The following is a 17229-nucleotide window of genomic DNA, read 5'->3' as shown; positions in this document are numbered from 1 at the left end:
TTTTCACTCTATTTTTCTTTTATTTAAAATTTCTCTTCCCTCTTCCCCATCTTCCTAATATTCTAAATTAACCTTTCTTTTGTCTCCGCTTTACAATATAAATTCTGCACATATTTTTTTCTATCACATTTATATTTTCATTTTTCTAATAGACTTAAACATTCCCCTCAAAAGGAGAAAACTTTTCTTTTTCACATTGTAACACATATTTCTGCTTAAGAATCATTATACCTATTTTTCATTCATTTTCATGATACAGCTTTCTTGTCTTGTCCCTTCTGTTAATTTCACCTCCCAACAATTTTGTCATTATACTCTATAAGCAGTTATGCTCCGTAACCTATGTCTTATACCTCTCTTTTTTCCTGTCCCCAAAGTTTTCATAGGTTCATAGGTAGGTACTAGGCTATCGGCCCTGGGGCCCATACAAGCCTAGCCAAAAAATGTACCCTGGCTTTCGCCACCCAAGAAAATTATTTTTCTGTGCCCCTGTCGAGCAGAGCCACAGAAGTGATCCCCGGGGTGAATTTCCCATTTCCCATCCAATCATCAAGATTTTTCTTGAAGAGTGCTAATGAGGAGCTCTGTTTGACATATATAGGTAGTCTGTTCCAGAGTATGGGAAGTCTCTGGGACAGGAATCTATCCCTCCAGCATGTTCTGTTTATTGTGGTGACAAGGTTTAGGTCCCTAGAGCGTGTAGCTCGGAGGATTGGGATTTCTTTAAGTGGAGCATGTCCAACAGCTCTGGGTTTGACATAGCTTTGTATGTTAGGCAGAGATCGCCCTGAGTAGGCGATATGCGATGGAGTAAAGCTGTAGTTTTTGAGACGGTCTGCATAGGGCATCTGTTTGAGGCCAGTAATCCTCTTTGTGAGGTATTTCTGTGGTCTTTCCAGTTGTTGTAGATGTCTTGTGAGGTACATACCAAAAGGGGCGTTGTACTCTATAATGGGTCTAATGAGTGATGAGTAGAGGGGAACAATGACCTCTTTTTTTCTGGATGAGAATCCTTTTGTGATGAGATGAGCCACGTAGAAGGATTTCCTGACCACTGTGGCGATGTGATTATCAAAGGAGAGACTACTGCCCACCTGTGTCCCAAGATCTCTTATCACATTTTCAGCATTAAGTAGACTACCAGCTATGTGGTAGTTCATGGGTACCGAGTTTTTACCAAAGGGGATGACAATACACTTTTTGGCATTGAGCTTCAGGCCATGGCTTTGACACCAGGTATCTGTCTCAGTGAGGCCCTTTTGTAGTTTGTCCACATTGTTAGGAGTTTCGATTATGGCTCCTAGTTTGCAGTCATCTGCAAACTTTGTTAGCCAAAGACCTTCTGTGTTGGCCTGCACTTCAGAGAAGTAGATACCAAACAGGAGAAGACCCAGGACAGAACCCTGTGGTACTCCACTTGTCACTGGTCTGATGTCGGATTTGGAATCCGCTACTTTCACAGTGCGGGTTCTGTCAGTGAGCCAGTTGACAACCCATCTTGTGACATAGGGATTTATATCTAGTTTAATGAGCTTATCTGTAATTCCAGAGTGGGGGATGGTGTCGAAAGCCTTGGCGAGATCTGGATAAGCTGTGTGAACCATTTTACCCTCATTTATGGCTTTGGTGACTGCTTCAAAGAAGTCAGTCAGGTTTAGAAGACATGATCTGCCTTTTACAAATCCAAACTGGGTAGGGTCCAGAGTTTGGAGATTACTAATGTCTTTGTTTATGAGTTCCACGATGATACGTTCCATGGCCTTGCAGACCAGGCTCATCAGGCTAATGGGGCGGTAGTTCCCGGGGTCCATCGTGGCTCCCCCTTTGTGGAGTGGGATAACCGTCGCAGTGCGCCATTCAGTGGGTACAAAGCCTGAGGTGAGGCTATGATTGAACATGGTACTTAGGTAGGGTGCCAGTTCATTCTGTAGTTCGTGTAGAACGCAGCCTGGGATATTGTCAGGTCCCATGGATGCTGTGTTCTTGGCTTTGGAGAGTGTGTTTTTTACCTGTGCAGCCGTGATTATAGGAACTTTGCATTCTTCCAGTATAGAGATGGGCCCTCTAGGGGGTGAGAGGGGGGTAAAGTTAGCACTGAACCTATCTGCTAGGATGTTGGCAATATCAGTTGGTTCTGTATATTTAGTGCCATTGTGCTGTAACTCAGAGCAGATCTTAGTGGTCCCATTTAGATTCTTGACATAGCTATAGAATGCTTTGTGGTTGTCTTTAGAGTCAGTGGCAATTTTGTTTTCGTAACTAGCTTTGGAGGATTTTATGTGGGATCTCAGCTTCTTACTGAGGTTGACCAGGGAGTTCCTCCAGTCATGGGATTTTACTCTTTTTTGCAACAGTTTCTTTCTTCTGTTGTGGAGTTTTTTGTGGCAGAGGACCACCAAATTGGCTTCCTTTTTTGGGGGGATAACATCTTGGTTCTATTAGGGATAGCATGATCCATGCACTTGTGTAAGTGCTTATAAAGTGCATTTGTGTAGGATTCGGCAGTCATACCTCTATTGTCCATCTGCATGGGTGTCATGAACTTTGCCACTTCTGTCTTAAGAAGTGTGAAGTTGGCTTTGGAGAAGTTTTTTACGATGATTTCCGTAATTGGGGGTGGGGGTGGGATGTGGATGTCTAGGCTGATTAGCTTGTGGTCGGATCTGACCAACGAGGAATTGACCTCTGTTGTGGAACACCGGTTTCCCATGTTGGTAATGACAAGGACAAGGCAATGACTAGGATATTGCTGCCCCTGGTGGGGGTGTGAATAAGTTGATCCAAGGTGTTGGAATTTATGAATTCTAGAAAACGTTGAACAAAAGAGTTGGTACACGAGTAGTTTTCCCAGTTAATGGTGAGGTAGTTGAAATCGCCCATTATTAGGGTGTTGGGTTGTACCCTAATACTTTCCAGTGTATCAAGAAATGAGGAGTGTGAATCCTGGGGCATGGTGGGGGGTCTGTAGCAAGCTACAATTTGGATTGCGGTCTTGCCCAGAGTTAGTTGCACTTGGATAATCTCGGATGCATTATGCTGTGCAACTAGCCTGGAGGTGTGGATATCCTTAATGAATATGGACACGCCTCTGCCTTTAGTGCTTCTTTCTGGGTTAGGTGGCCAAAAGGTGTGGTATGAATTGAAGCCTGGTAATGCAGGGGTGCTCTCTGAAGCTTTGAACCAGGTCTCTGCACAGATGTCAATGTTCTCCATTTTAAGGAGTGCCTCAAGTGAGTGCATTTTGAGGTTTAGACTTCTAGCATTGAGTAGCATTACCCTCAGATTTTGCTTGTTTGTACCTGTTACGGTGGTGAATTTGTCATTTGAACCTTGCCTAAAAAAGGCACTATAGGGGTGGCAAGAGCCTTAGCCAGTATCCGGAATCATAAGGGCGACAGGTGCAGAATGACACCAGAAGCTTAGCCAATTGTTGAAGTCAGTCATTTTGTCCTTGTACTGTGGTATTATTCTGGGTGATGGCAGGATGCTACTCAGGGTTAGGGTCATACCTGCCTGGGATACAAGATCGGAGAGTTCCTCCATGTCTCTTTTCATGTAGTCCAGGGAGGTACGTCTCAGGTCATTCACACCAACGTGGACAATGACAGTGTCATATTTGTACTTATTGTGGAGTGACCTGAGTGCATGCGTTATGTGGTGGATCCTGGCACCTGGCAGGCAGCTGACAGTAACTTTCTCCTTGTTTAGTCTAGTGAGTGGGACATCAGTGTGCCTGACTATAGAGTCACCTATGACTAGAGTGTTGGGTACGTTGTTATGCCTTATGGGCTGTGGTTGAGTGGCACACTGAGTTTGGGGGCTATGTGTCATTTGGGTTGTGTTGGGGGGTGGAGTTTGCCTGCATTTATGCTTTGGATGTCCCTGATGCTTGGGCAGGTTTTTATTGAGAGCCTCCGTGAATGTAGATGTGTCTTTTGTGTTTCTATGTGTGTGTTTTGGTGGTGTAGGTTTTGAGGGACTATGTGATGAGTGTGGTGGGTTCAAGTTTTTACCTTCTCCTCTTGACTGTCTAGCCCAGTCTTGGGTGAAGAGAGCTTTGCTTCCAGTTTGGCTATATAACTGCATCTCTCACAGGTTGTAGTGTTGGGTGGTAGGAGGAGAGGGTTGTCTGTGTACATGAGGCAATTGCTGCATTGCCCCAAGATGCCCAGATTCATCAGGTAGACAGGAAAAGTCACTGGGAGCTGACCCTTAGACATGCCTGGATGAGTGCTTATTTATTAAGTACTAAAAACTGCTTTCCACTAGACAAGTGAGGAAAGTTGAGTGCTGTAGTAATTTGCAGCTTATTTAGTGCTTACAACGAGTTCTGAACAAGTGCTGAGTTCAAAGAAACAGATTTGAGAGCAGAAACTAGAAAACTGGCTAGTTATAAGAAACAAAAGTAAGATAGAAGGCTTCCCTCCAACACAGAAGGGCTTGGGGGGCTCAGAAGCCTACAAACAGTCTAGACCACTTAACAGGAAAGGCAGGAAACAAGCTTACATTTTTTTTTTGTTTGTTCTCTTTCCCAGATGCTCTCTTTGTACACAGTAGGAGTGCCTGAAATCAGAATGTGATCTCACTGCACTCAGTTGAGAGAGCAAATGAGATGGGCCCAGAAGGAGTATCTAGGAGTTTCTTTCACCGCTTTTATGTTCTACTCGATATCCTTCCATTATTTATCTATCTTTTACTTAAACCAGCTTTATCAACTTCACCAAATAACATTTTATTACATTTTCCTTCTTTTATATAACTTTTTCTTAGGAAATTCAGAAGTAATAGCACAATAATCTGAAAAATTGCCTTTAACAGTCTTAGCCTTCATTTGTTTCATATAAACTTTCTGAATACAAAAAAATAATCTGTCTAATCTTAATATTCCCCCCCACACACACATATACGCACTTGCTTCACCTAAAATTAAAAATCCTAACTTCATCATTTTTTGCTGTCCCCAACATCTGTTTTTTTTTTTTTTTTATTATTCAGGTTTCCCTCTCTCTTTTTCTTAACTTATAATTATAATCACCTACCATAATAATATAAGGTATAAAATTATTACTTCAGAAAAGACTTTGGCTTTTTAGAAGTACTGCAGAAGTATACACCACCACAATCCTCCAACATTTACTTTTTTTCCTCACATCACATCCCCTTCCAGGCTTCACAGTAATAGCGGCTGTCATAACAACATCCTTTTTTCAACATCACTGCTATCCCACAACATGTATCTTCCTCAAAACTCAAACAAATGTCTCCCTAACACAAGCATACTTTCTTTGTCTGCTATGCAAAAATGTAACATCCAACAAGCATCTACATTTTCTTTCCCAATTAAGAGCATTTGACCCAAGTTTTTTCCTAATAAAGCTATTTCCAGTTGAGGAGACTGTCCTAGCATTCACCTTTACCTGTTTTTAACATATCTTCCTTTCATCAATTGTATCTTTCTTATTCTTAACCTTTTACCTTTAGTACCCCTCTCAGCATCTTACTCCTCCACCTCCCCTTCTTCTGTTTCTTTCTAATATGTGACATTTAGTCTCCTTGGTAATACATTTCCATTTCTTTTCTTCCTCCCTACCCCTTACACTCACATTACCTTCTTAATCTGTAACAACCATACTCCCTTCTTGTTCATTTTCAACAATTTGCAATTCTTCTTTGTTTTCAGCCTCTCTTTGTACTGTTTCAGTCATTTTACAATCAAACCAAAACTTTCCTTTAACCATCCCCCTCCCCATTTTCTGCAGAAAAGCTCACAACTCCTTATAAAATATCCAAGATCCCCGCATTGAAAACAATGTCTTTTAAGGCACTCATCAACTTAATGGTTACCCTTCACACAATGAAAACTGTGGTAAATGAATAATTTGTCTATTCTTATTACCCAGATATACCAAAATGTCTTATGCCTCATTTCATACCTTTTTATCATCATAACATATATTAATGTCGTATACAGCCTTGCATTTTTTATCAGAAATTGTTGATTTCATTTTCAGTAACCTCTCCAGTTCTAAACTGTAACTTTTAAGTTCCTACAAATAATTATTCCAAGACATGCATAAATGTTTTTTTTTTCTTTCAAATAATATGACAAACTGTTTGGTTTTTTCATAAGATTCAAAAGTTATTTCAGCAAAATGATTCATTTCCAATTTGTATAAAAGCCCTTATGTCCTTTGGGGAAATCCCAGTACACTAATAGTATTGTCACAAACAAAAATATCTGTCCAAACTTTCTCCATTTCATGTTTCAGTTCTAATAACTGGCTTTTAGCTCTTTATAACAGTACATTTTATATTGACTTCAACAACCATTTGTTTATAGCTACTCACAGTTTGTTCTTTGTCAATCTTCAACCTGCTGTCATAGAATAAATTATCAGACGCTTTTTCTTCAGCCCTCAAAATATCTCCTCATTCACTCAGCACATCTTCCTCATCCAGTAATCCATCTGCAGCTGTGTCCAACTAGGCACCTCACTATCATCATCAAGTTCTGGTTCATTGATCATTTGTCTTAATACTTTATTCTTGAGTCCACCATTTTGCAGTTCCATAACCTTAATGTGCAGTACTCCACTACCTGCACAACTTATATCCATATTTGTGACTTCCACTGTAGCAAATGCCAAATTTTCCTTATTTTCTACTTACATCTGTCAATTAACTTCAACAAGCACAAACTCACAAACACCAACACGTTCCTCAATCTCACTTCTGGTCAACAGCCCTATGGCAACACAGCTGAAAAAAGTAGAGGAAGTTACACAATGCCCTGGCAAAATTTTAACTAGCAGTATAAATAACCACACCAGGTGTCTCCTGAAAAGAGGACACTAGCCTAGTTGGATTAACCTGGTCAACAAGAGATTTGCTTTATTTATTTAACATTTGTTGACCGGGAAAGTCCAACTAGGACAGAGCCTATTTTCAGTGAAGATGTGGGGAGAAATGCCTCTAGATGCATGTCTTTGAAATGTGGGAGGAAACCAGAGTACCCAGAGGAAGCTCACATGAACACAGGGAGGATGTGCAGACTCCACACAGAAGGCACCCCAGCTGAGAATTGAACCAGAGAACCTCTTGCTGTGAGGTGACAATGTTAATTGCTGCACTACTGCACCACTGTTCATTTTTAAGCCCTGTGTTGCTGCTGCATTTCATTATAGACTGTATACTGTAATAAAAGGTTTCCTTTGCAGTTGTACCAAAAGATCTAGGAAGGTTCATTTGGCAGCTCCTTTATTATGATTAGGCCTCAGTTTTATAAAACTGAAATTAACTTTTTTTAATACATTGTACTACTGCTTAGTTGTACCCCACTTTTTGGTCATGATCTGAGACAGAGCTGCCTGCATTGTTCTCCTAAATAGGCTGGATACTACCACTGCATTTTTTACATTTACAGTGTTTTTCTTTCACTCATCAACCAGTGAGCAATGAAGGTTTTTTTTGAAAGGCCTACCATTCCCATTTGCCCACTCAAAACAGAACAAGAGAGGTAGTTGCGACATGAGGTGGTATAAAGACCTTTGTCATACATTTCTACTAGTGGCATTGTCCCCATAGGTGGATGCACTCCTATTATTTGATGTTCACCAGCAATGTAGATGTGGAGTAAGTGTCTCAAAATGCAGGTTCCCAACCATTCCCCCTGCAGGAAGCTAGCAGGCTTAGCCTCATCATTCATATCACTCCCTGATGACTGCTTCTGAAGCTAGGCTGTTGATCAAACTCAGGTTATCTGGGTTATAGTCAGGTCTCCATCCCTGTGTGCCTCAGAGCCACCCATCAACACAACACTATATTAGTGAAATATATATACTTGTTTTTAACCAATTTACTGCAGGTGATAAACATGTTCAGTAGCAGTAGAAAGTGAACCTTCTGACTGTGCCACATACATTTTGTTTGGCTGGATGCTTGAATCAGTGGTGAATATTACAAAAAAATCAGGAAATACTGTCCTTTGACAGGGCAATTTATTTAGATGGTAGATTTGAGTGTCCTAACCAAGTACTTGGTCTTATAAAAAAAATATTGTTCTTGAAAGCAGGTATGTAATGAAATGAAATAGCGTTATATATTGCTTCCAAGTCTGAAGCGCAGAAACACGTGATCTGCATTAGGCACCTCACATGCTGTAAGTGTGCTCTGTCAGGGTCAGGATGTAGGGGCCATCTGTGTGGAATACAAACTGAAGTACCCAGCTGAGGGGCAGTCATTGATGAAAAGACATAGAATGAAAGTATTAGGAATTAGTTATTCGAGTTACAGGAAGCACTGTAGTGTTAGAGCAGCTGTTTAGCCATTTCTACCACTTAATCAGTGTCTGGAATTTTTGAGACAATGTGCACATGTTTGAAAAAAACTGAAATGCTGTGGTCAGCTTTCAGATTATCACATGCTCACAGTCAGTGGTGTCTTCAGTCAGAAAATGGTTACTGTCCATCGGAGGCAGCCCGTGTGAAAGTTTCTGTAACTTCTTTTATCGGAACACGTATAGCCAGTCAGAAGGGGCTTATTTTAGGAGTCGTGTCTGTGAAAGGAATTGATTATACAGTTCGCAAATTGCCATACCTTTTTTTAAAGGTAGTAACTGACAGACACTTTACAGGCTGCTTGATAAATGATTATTATCCTTTAATCACAAGTTACACAACTTGCTAGCTGTCAAACTTTTTTTTTTAAGTTTTGGTGCTCCCCTATAAATTGTTACACTTTTCCTACAGTGCTGGTCTTAAAACAGTTTTTCTAATCAGCTTCAAGAAGTATATAGCAAGTACATGGTCATTCATTGTTGTGGAGTCTGTATGATACAGTTTGTTTACTCTCAGTACCTTCTGTTAATTAGTGACCTGCACTAATTCTGTTCCACAACTCAGTGTGCTGTACCAGTTTCAAATTGCTGAGATTAAAATTGCATGTTGTATGGAACATTCTGCTAAAGTTTTCTTAAGACGATAGTGTTTTGCATAACAAATTAAAAAAACAGTAAGCACTTTGTTTCCTTATTTAATTGACTCCCAGGCATGATCTTGCTACAGCAAGCAATTTTTTTACTGGTTTTAATGTTAAAAGTTTTGTTGTTGTACTGCATACCCACCTTTGTTTGTTATTGATTAGTAAAGCATATGCATTATTTTGTATCCTTTTCTAGCTTGTTTGAAAGACCTTAAATTCTGTTTAATGTTTTAGCTGATGTTTTATAGACATATTTAATTTACACTTGTGCTGTCAAAATGCTCTATTTCCACCCATCCTCTGTTTTTTTTAACATTTATCTCTTAATGTTTTAATGTCATCAGATTTTTGTTGTCATATGAAGTTGCTGTTATGCAGAATATATATAAACTCCTTGCTAATAAAATTATCAGCAAGAGTGTATGTACAGGAGAATAAAATATTTTACTGCTACACAAAAGTAAGGAAAAACATCTCTCCGTTATGCACACCTTGTTGCATTATCTTGCTGTTTTGCATTCTGGGAGTTAATTAACTCCTTGTTGCACTATTTTTAGGTCATAAAAAGTCAGGTTCCCGTGATATGATCCCAATGGATGAACTAGGCCCAGGTAAGTGACACTGTTTTGATTTATCTTTTTATCTATTTTAAATAAATAAATCTTTTTTTTTTTTTTAAGCAAAATATTATATTTCCAGCAGCAGTACTTCCTATAACTGACAATCACCAGTTGTGAAAACAAAGTAGGTTAAATACTGTTAACTGTAATATTTTCTGTAAGAAAACTTTTATCTTTTCATTCTGAATTTAAATGAAGTACCTTCAACCTTAAAATTCACTGAAAAAATGTATGCTGTCATTATATTCTGTCAGTCCTTATTTATAACGTTATCAAGCTAAATATGGATCTAATTGGTCCAGACACAACCCGAGTCTTCTAGCCTGAAATGTACAAATAGAATTCAGATTTACTGTTGCTATTCTCAACATCAGAATGGGGCAGCCACAGTGGTGCAGCGGTTAGCGTTGCTGCCTCACAGCAAGAGGTTCTCCAGTTCGATTCTCGGCTGGGGTGCCTTCTGTGCAGAGTCTGCATGTCCTCCCTGTGGTTGCTTGGGTTTCCTCCGGGTGCTCCGGTTTCCTCCCACATCCCAAAGACGTGCAGTAGGTGGATTGGACACTCTAAATTGGCCCTAGGTGTGAGTGTGTGCATGTGTGTGCCTTTTGTGGAAGGTTGGGCGTCAGGCTGGCAACTCGGCACTGTAAAAAAACTCCACTGCCAATCATGAGCAGACAGGTGATCCGCTGTGGCGACCCCTAACCGGGAAAAGCTGAAAGAAGAAGAAGAAGAAGATTCTCAACATCAGAATACACAATGAAATATGCTACATATCAATGTAAAGCATCTTCTTGGTGCTAAAAACAAAGCACTGTTTTCTAAGCTGAAGATAGTGCATTATCTGTCACATTATTGATAGATAACACCAGTCAAGATGAATAGATTACAGCATTGCTCACTAATTGGTAAAATGGTTGTTGTTGTATCTTTTGGCTTTTCCCGGTTAGGGGTCGCCACAGCGGAACTCCAGTCTGCTAAGGATTGGCAGTAGATTTTTACGTGCCGAGTTGCCAGCTCTGACACACAACCTTCAACGAAGGTACACCCATTCACGCATGTCTCCACACAGAAGACGCTTTAGCTGAGAATCGAACAGGACAACGTCTTACTGTGAGGCGACAACGCTACAGCAGCACCACCATGCAAAGTCAAAATACTGTGTGTGTGCTGTTCTAATAATGTATTGCTGGTCTTATGCTGACAAATCCAAAAACCCTTAAAATACAGTTCCTGTATTGTTTACAGTATATGAAAATAATCATGACATAATAACTCTGAAATAACAACCCATAAACCTTTTCAGACATCATCCCAGGTTATAAATATATCTTTTTGGGACCCATTTATCAATCCGTAACACACATTTGCAACAGATTACTTAATTACACCCAGCATGTAAATAGAATTTATGTCTAAACTCTTGGTAAATTTGAGATTATATGTACTTCCATAAGAAGTAACTAAATCTGCAAACTTAATCACATCGCACTTTTTCTACAAACCAACATGAGGTTAGGGTGAAGTGCAATTTATCAGCACACCAGGCAGTCACTCGGGGGTGGGGTGGGCGGAGTCCTGTCATAACCGTTCTACACACACTTCAGTTAGACAACATTCACCCAGTGTGCTGAAGATCCCCATACTATCTTTCATTCTCTTGGGGAACCTAATCAATATATATATATATATATATATATATATATATATATATATATATATATATATATATATATATATATATATATATATGAATATGAATTCACTTTATAAGCTTGAAATGCAGTATTTCAAGCCCATAAATTGGAATCTGGGGAAGAGCAAAAGCTTAGAAGCTTGAAATTCAAAACCTCGAATACCGGAGGTTTTGAATTTTGCACTTCTGAGGTTTCACTGTGGTTATGGATTCAGGTAAGTGTGTGTGTGTGTGTGTGTGTGTGTGTGTGTGTGTGTGTGTGTGTTAAGGGTTTTGGGTAGGGACTGTGTTGTGTGTCGGTGTGTTTTGTTGCTGTGATGTGTGTATGCTAGGAGAATGTAGCTTGTGTGGTGGTGTTTTGTGTGTGTTTGTATGTAGTGCGACCTCGGAGTGAGAATATTTAAGTAGGGGGGTGTGGGGGTGCAGGGTTGCTTGCCCCCCTGCTTTTATCTAGTAGAAAGCTTGTGTTTGTGTGGGGAGGGAGGTGTATTTGTGTGGAGTAGAAGCGTGAAATTCAAAATCTCCATTGTGCGAGATTTTGAATTTCGCAGTTCTGAGTTTTCGTGGTTTGAAATTTTCGACTTTATAGCTTCGAAATACTGAATTTCGACATTTCAGTATTTCAAGGATATAAAGTGAATCTATATATATATATATATATATATATATATATATATATATATAAATCAGTAATATTACTATCTTTTGGCTTTTCCCAGTTAGGGGTCGCCACAGTGGATCTCCGGTCCACTAATGATTGGTAGTTGATTTTTATGTGTCGAGTTACCAGCCCTGACACACAACCTTCAATGAAGGTACGCCCATTCACAAACGTCTCCACGCAGAAGACGCTCTAGCTGAGAATCCAACCAGACAGCGTCTTACTGTGAGGTGACAACGCTACCGCAGCGCCACCACCACAATAAATCAGTAATATTACTATATTTCACCTTAATTTTAATGTGGAGCCATTCACAGCCTCCTTAATACACAGTGAGCTCCATTGCCATTCTAGTTCAGAAACCTCATATTTTTTAAATATCCAGAAAGTAATAAACTATGACCAGCTTATAAGCAACAGCTTCAGCCCCCCCCCCCCCCACAACCTATCCATGTCATATGGACCAGGCTGTAAGCAACAGCTCCAGCTCCCCACAATCCATCCATGTCATACAGACCAGCTGATAAGCAACAGCTTCAGCCCCCCAACAGCCAATCAATGTCACACATACCAGCCTATAAGCAACAGTTCCAGCTCCCCCACAACCCATCCAAGTCATACGGACCAGCATATAAGCAACAGCTCTCGCCCCCCAAACACACAATCCTTCCATGTCATACAGACCAGCCTATAAGCAACAGGTCCAGTTCCCCCCACAGTCCATCCATGTCATACAACCAGAAAACAGTCTCTATTTTGAGACAGTCTAAGGTACACTCATCTCTTCAAATACCCCACCATGTCATGCAATACTAAATCAGAATTCTCACTTGCATTTGTCTTGACTTCAATTAATTCTTCACTATAAATTTACACAAAACCATTTGATATATAGAACTAGCATAAGTTATGAAATGTAGCAATCCCCTTTAGTTAGAGATTTATGTTTAATACTATCCCTTATCATATTTATCCCCTTTCACATTAAATTATTATCAGTGATACTAACCATATTGGCTTTTGCTTTGTAAGAACTCTTGTGCAATTTGTATTTTTTCTTCTGTCTGGTCTTTTAATGTTTCATATTTACTATTCGTCATTGTGTCTGTTCTTTTTGTTAGTTCTCTTTTATCAAATGGAATCATGCTAATAGTGACCTTTATTTAGTCCAGATAGCAACTGTTATACAATTTGTTTTCCACCCTAAAATCTTCTACATCAGCTTTATTTGAAAGCTTGTAACCAAGCACTGCACATAAGTTTAACATTAAAACATATATAAAAGGTATACATAACAGTATAACAAATATAATGTAAAACATCTGTGTTAACTGCAAAATAAGCAAGCTGATAATTGAATGCAATTATTCTAAATAAACATAATAAAATTATAGTCCATGGGCACATGAATGTTGATCAATTTATAGCATACATGTTGCGCAGTTTCAGACAAAAGTAATCATGTTGTTGAGCTTGGAAGACATTACTTCAAATCAGCTCCAAAAGGTTCAGCCAGCAGTAATCCTTTACCTTTTTCCATTTTCAACAGTATCAGTCAGCAAAATCGTAGAAAGGTTCTGCGTTCCAGACTCATAACTAGTGTCGGCACCACTTTATTAGATGGTAGAAACCTTCCATTTCACTAAAGCACATCTGATAAAGCCCAAGAGCAGCTTCTCAGTTCGGCTAACTATGCAACTAAACCTTTTTAATGACCAGATATCAGTGTACCTGCCTTTTGATAGACTCTAAAGTGATAGCCTCTAACTGAAGATCAAATAAAGCTCTATTTATTATCTTTCACCTTATTCTTGGTCAGCAAAGTAGTGTACCTGCATTAGTAAGTACAAACAAATAAGTAAATGCTGTACTTAGTTTCTGCTTGCTAGAAGAAACTGTGTATAATTAGTTTCACAAAGATGAAGATAGTACTCCCTAGTAATCCTGATTAGTGATGAAGTGGCTAAGAATTCTGCTTTGAGTAAGGACTGCCATGCTTTTGTACAGATTCCTATTACTGCAACTTTAGGAGAAAGATTTTTTTGTAATAAGTAAAATGCATAAAAATGTGAAGTTCTTTCTTCCTTGTCCACATCTTGACAGTGAGTCTCCTTAAGGTGATGATTAACTAAATGATAGGAAAGAAATATTGTGAACCTTTGCAGTGCTTCCATCTATCTTACTGGTGGACAAATGTATCTGAGAGTCCATGACAGCTAAGGGATGATTATACTAATGTTGCTTGTATCTGTAGCCCATTTCGACCTAACAGCTCACTGCAGTTTATTGTTGCTGGAAAAATCAGAGCTAGAGTTGGGTTTAAGTTTTGGGGAATAATCCAGCCATGTATAAACTGTGAAAATGAGGATGAATAAATATTATCTGTGGTTCACAAATGGCTGTCCAGTTTGTGATCTGAGATTCTCCTTATATCTGTATTTGCAAAACCAGGGCTAAACCTAATGTTTCCTGAACAGAAGCTACTACTAATTGTCTAGACCTGTCCTTGAAGATCATCAAGGATGCTCTTACTTTTAAGCCTGCCTCTGTGACACAGAGGAAAAGAGCCCTGTCTGCAACCCAGGAGACTGGGGTTCAATTACCAGCATCATTAATAGAGGAGCCAGGCAGGTAGAGAGAGAGGAGTGAAGGGGTGTGTCCTGCCCACATCTCCTATGGGGAGGGGGATTACACACACTTGGGATTACATTGGGCAGTACTAACTTCTTTGTGGATATTGGGGAGCTCACCTCGCATGACTCAAGGGGAGGAGTGTGGCTGGTTGGAGGGATGCCCTTTGTAAAGGTTAGGGGTCATCCCCTGCCATCAACCCACTACACACTCCCCTAAAGACTCACCAGGAGCATGCCAGTGTGGACTGAGAGAAAACAAGAAAAACTCTGAACCATCAATGATGACTGTCTGAACAATGGCTTCTCCTAGTTGACATTTGCCATGGTGATGTGGAACATATGGGACGCGGGGCTGAATAATTGATGGACAGCAGGGGCAAAGAGAGCAAACAGCAAAGACAAAATGTTTTTTTTTCTTGCAGATGTGGCCATGTTCAATGTTTGAGTTAATATCTGACATGCTGAAGTCTGCCATAATGAATAAGTTTCCATTCTCTGTGATCTTTCACTGTTTTCTTCATGTTTACTTCATCATTCAGGGTTCTATATGTGACCTCTGTGCTGACTGTAATACCTTTTCCAGTCTGAATTACAGACCCTATTTTGACCTTTTCCATCAAGTGCATGCGTGTAATTTCCTTTTTACTCAGCATACACTGGGTATCTGAAATTAATTCTGCTCAGGTTTGTTTTGCTTGGTTGATTTAATATGATGAACATTGAGAAGTATGACAAGTTACACACACAGCTCAAGACGGTACAATTCTGTAGAAAATGTCAATATATTTTTAAAGTAACATCATACTAGTACATATTTTAAAGAATCATGTTTCAGATAACACACAAAGCTTAAGATGTTTTAAAGGCCAAATTAAGGGAGGACAAAGTGACATTTGCCCCCTACACACACTCAGAAATGTATACACACACACACACACACACACACACACACTGCTGCTGACTCAAAAAAAACATCAATAATTTTGCAACTGAGCAGTGGTAATCAGGCACTGTATAGGTTGTTTTACTATAATTTTTTTTATTTTAAAATCAGTATTAATCCAATTAAAAATCCCTCTTATTAAACAAATCTGTGAAATAATTATTTGGCTCCTCTTCTATCTGTACTAGCCAATAACTACCCCACTGCTTCCCATCAAAATCAGTGAGACGTTTCATGTGAAAGTGCAAGGTTATGCTGTTTATTCACTTGACTTCTCACCTGTACCCCAGAAGCCACCCACATCCTTTCACTATACACTCTAGGCACTTTAGCAATTGATTGCAGTGATTTCACAGTAGTCTTTAGTCATATGACTGGAGACTTCTGGGAAATACAGACAGGGATGAATTAAGGAGGGGACAAACAGGTAATTTGCTGTGGGCCCCTTTCTCATGGAATGCCCCTTCGCAATGCCATGTTGCTGACTGAAAAAAGCAACAACTTCAAATGGAGTCTTCAGCATATCTTTTTTATTTCTATCAGCATGATGCTGATATTAAAATAAAAAATCCTCTTTTACCATATTTGCAAGACAAATATTTGGCTAGCACTGTTAGTTCACTAGCCAAATAATTACAATCATTTGGAAATTTAATATGGAAATTGGAGATCTTGCTATTTATTATCATGACTTCTCACTTGTTCCTCATACATGTAGTAAAAGGACATGGGTAGCCAGTCTGTGAGCTGTTCCTATGCATTCTAAGCACCTGTGATCAGGTGCTCTTAGCAACCAATCTCAGTGCTTTCTCAACAGTCTCTAATCAAATGATTACAGAATTCTTGAAGCTACATTCAGATCTTCTGGGATTGTTTTCTCTTGCAGGTGTGTGTGTGTGTGTGTGTGTGTGTGTGTGTGTGTGTGTGTGTGTGTGTGTGTGTGTGTGTGTGTGTGTGTGTGTGTGTGTGTGTGTGTGTGTTTTAATTTCTGCCAGGAAAACAGCTAAATGTATTAACAATGGTAGCAGTAGCTACCGCCTAAATCAGAATGCAGCATTGTTTTTCTTTTAGTTATTTAATTTCACTGAACTTGTTGTGTGGTTGCGGTGTCCTGTAACATTAACTTTTATTACATTACTGTGGCTGCCTGTTAAAGAAAACAAAGGACAGCTAGACTGATCCCAATAAAGTGATCATTGTTGTGTCTTGTGGTGGGATTGGATTGGGGGCAGATGATCACAGTGTCTGAATGTTATTAGATGCAATACATTATAGGATTAATTTGTTCCTTCAAATTTTTTGTCAGGACATCAGATCTGTTGACAGTGGTAAAAATGCACACTGACCATGGCACAGTAATTTATATGTATATATTTATTTTTATTTTTTAGTTTCATTTTATGTCAGGTGTTGTGAGATCATGTACATCAGCAGAATGAAATAATTTACTGTGGATGTTATTTCACCACGTTTGGCAATCAGACATTACAGTGATTGCCAGAAGTGGATATTTGTTTTTTTGGGGAAAACAAGTTAGGGTTATCACAATAAATTGATTATTACAGCGGCATAGTAGGGTTTGAGGACAACAACCCGGTCAACAAGGACTGAATAAATAAATAAATAAGTTGTCTGATAGCTAGAAATTGAAATACATTACTATGATAATTTTTTTTCTTTCAAAATTTTTTTACAACCTA

At 39.3% G+C, this 17229-nt stretch overlaps 1 protein-coding gene across 1 annotated transcript in view; it reads left to right on the top strand.

Moving 5' to 3' along the window:
- ARVCF (ARVCF delta catenin family member) overlaps window positions 1–17229 on the top strand; it is a 2347833-nt gene that overhangs the window by 2146812 nt on the left and 183792 nt on the right. Inside the window, exon 15 of the mRNA XM_044068704.1 lies at window positions 9537–9590. Coding sequence (XP_043924639.1) covers window positions 9537–9590 — 54 coding nt within the window. The remainder of the gene's footprint in view (window positions 1–9536; window positions 9591–17229) is intronic.

The sequence above is a fragment of the Protopterus annectens genome, chromosome 4.part0 (assembly GCF_019279795.1).
Source record: "Protopterus annectens isolate FY-2018-M chromosome 4.part0, PAN1.0, whole genome shotgun sequence".
In the NCBI taxonomy this organism is placed as follows: domain Eukaryota; kingdom Metazoa; phylum Chordata; order Ceratodontiformes; family Protopteridae; genus Protopterus; species Protopterus annectens.
The sequence above is the reverse complement of the archived record's forward strand: the minus strand, read 5'-3'. Positions and strand labels throughout refer to the sequence as shown.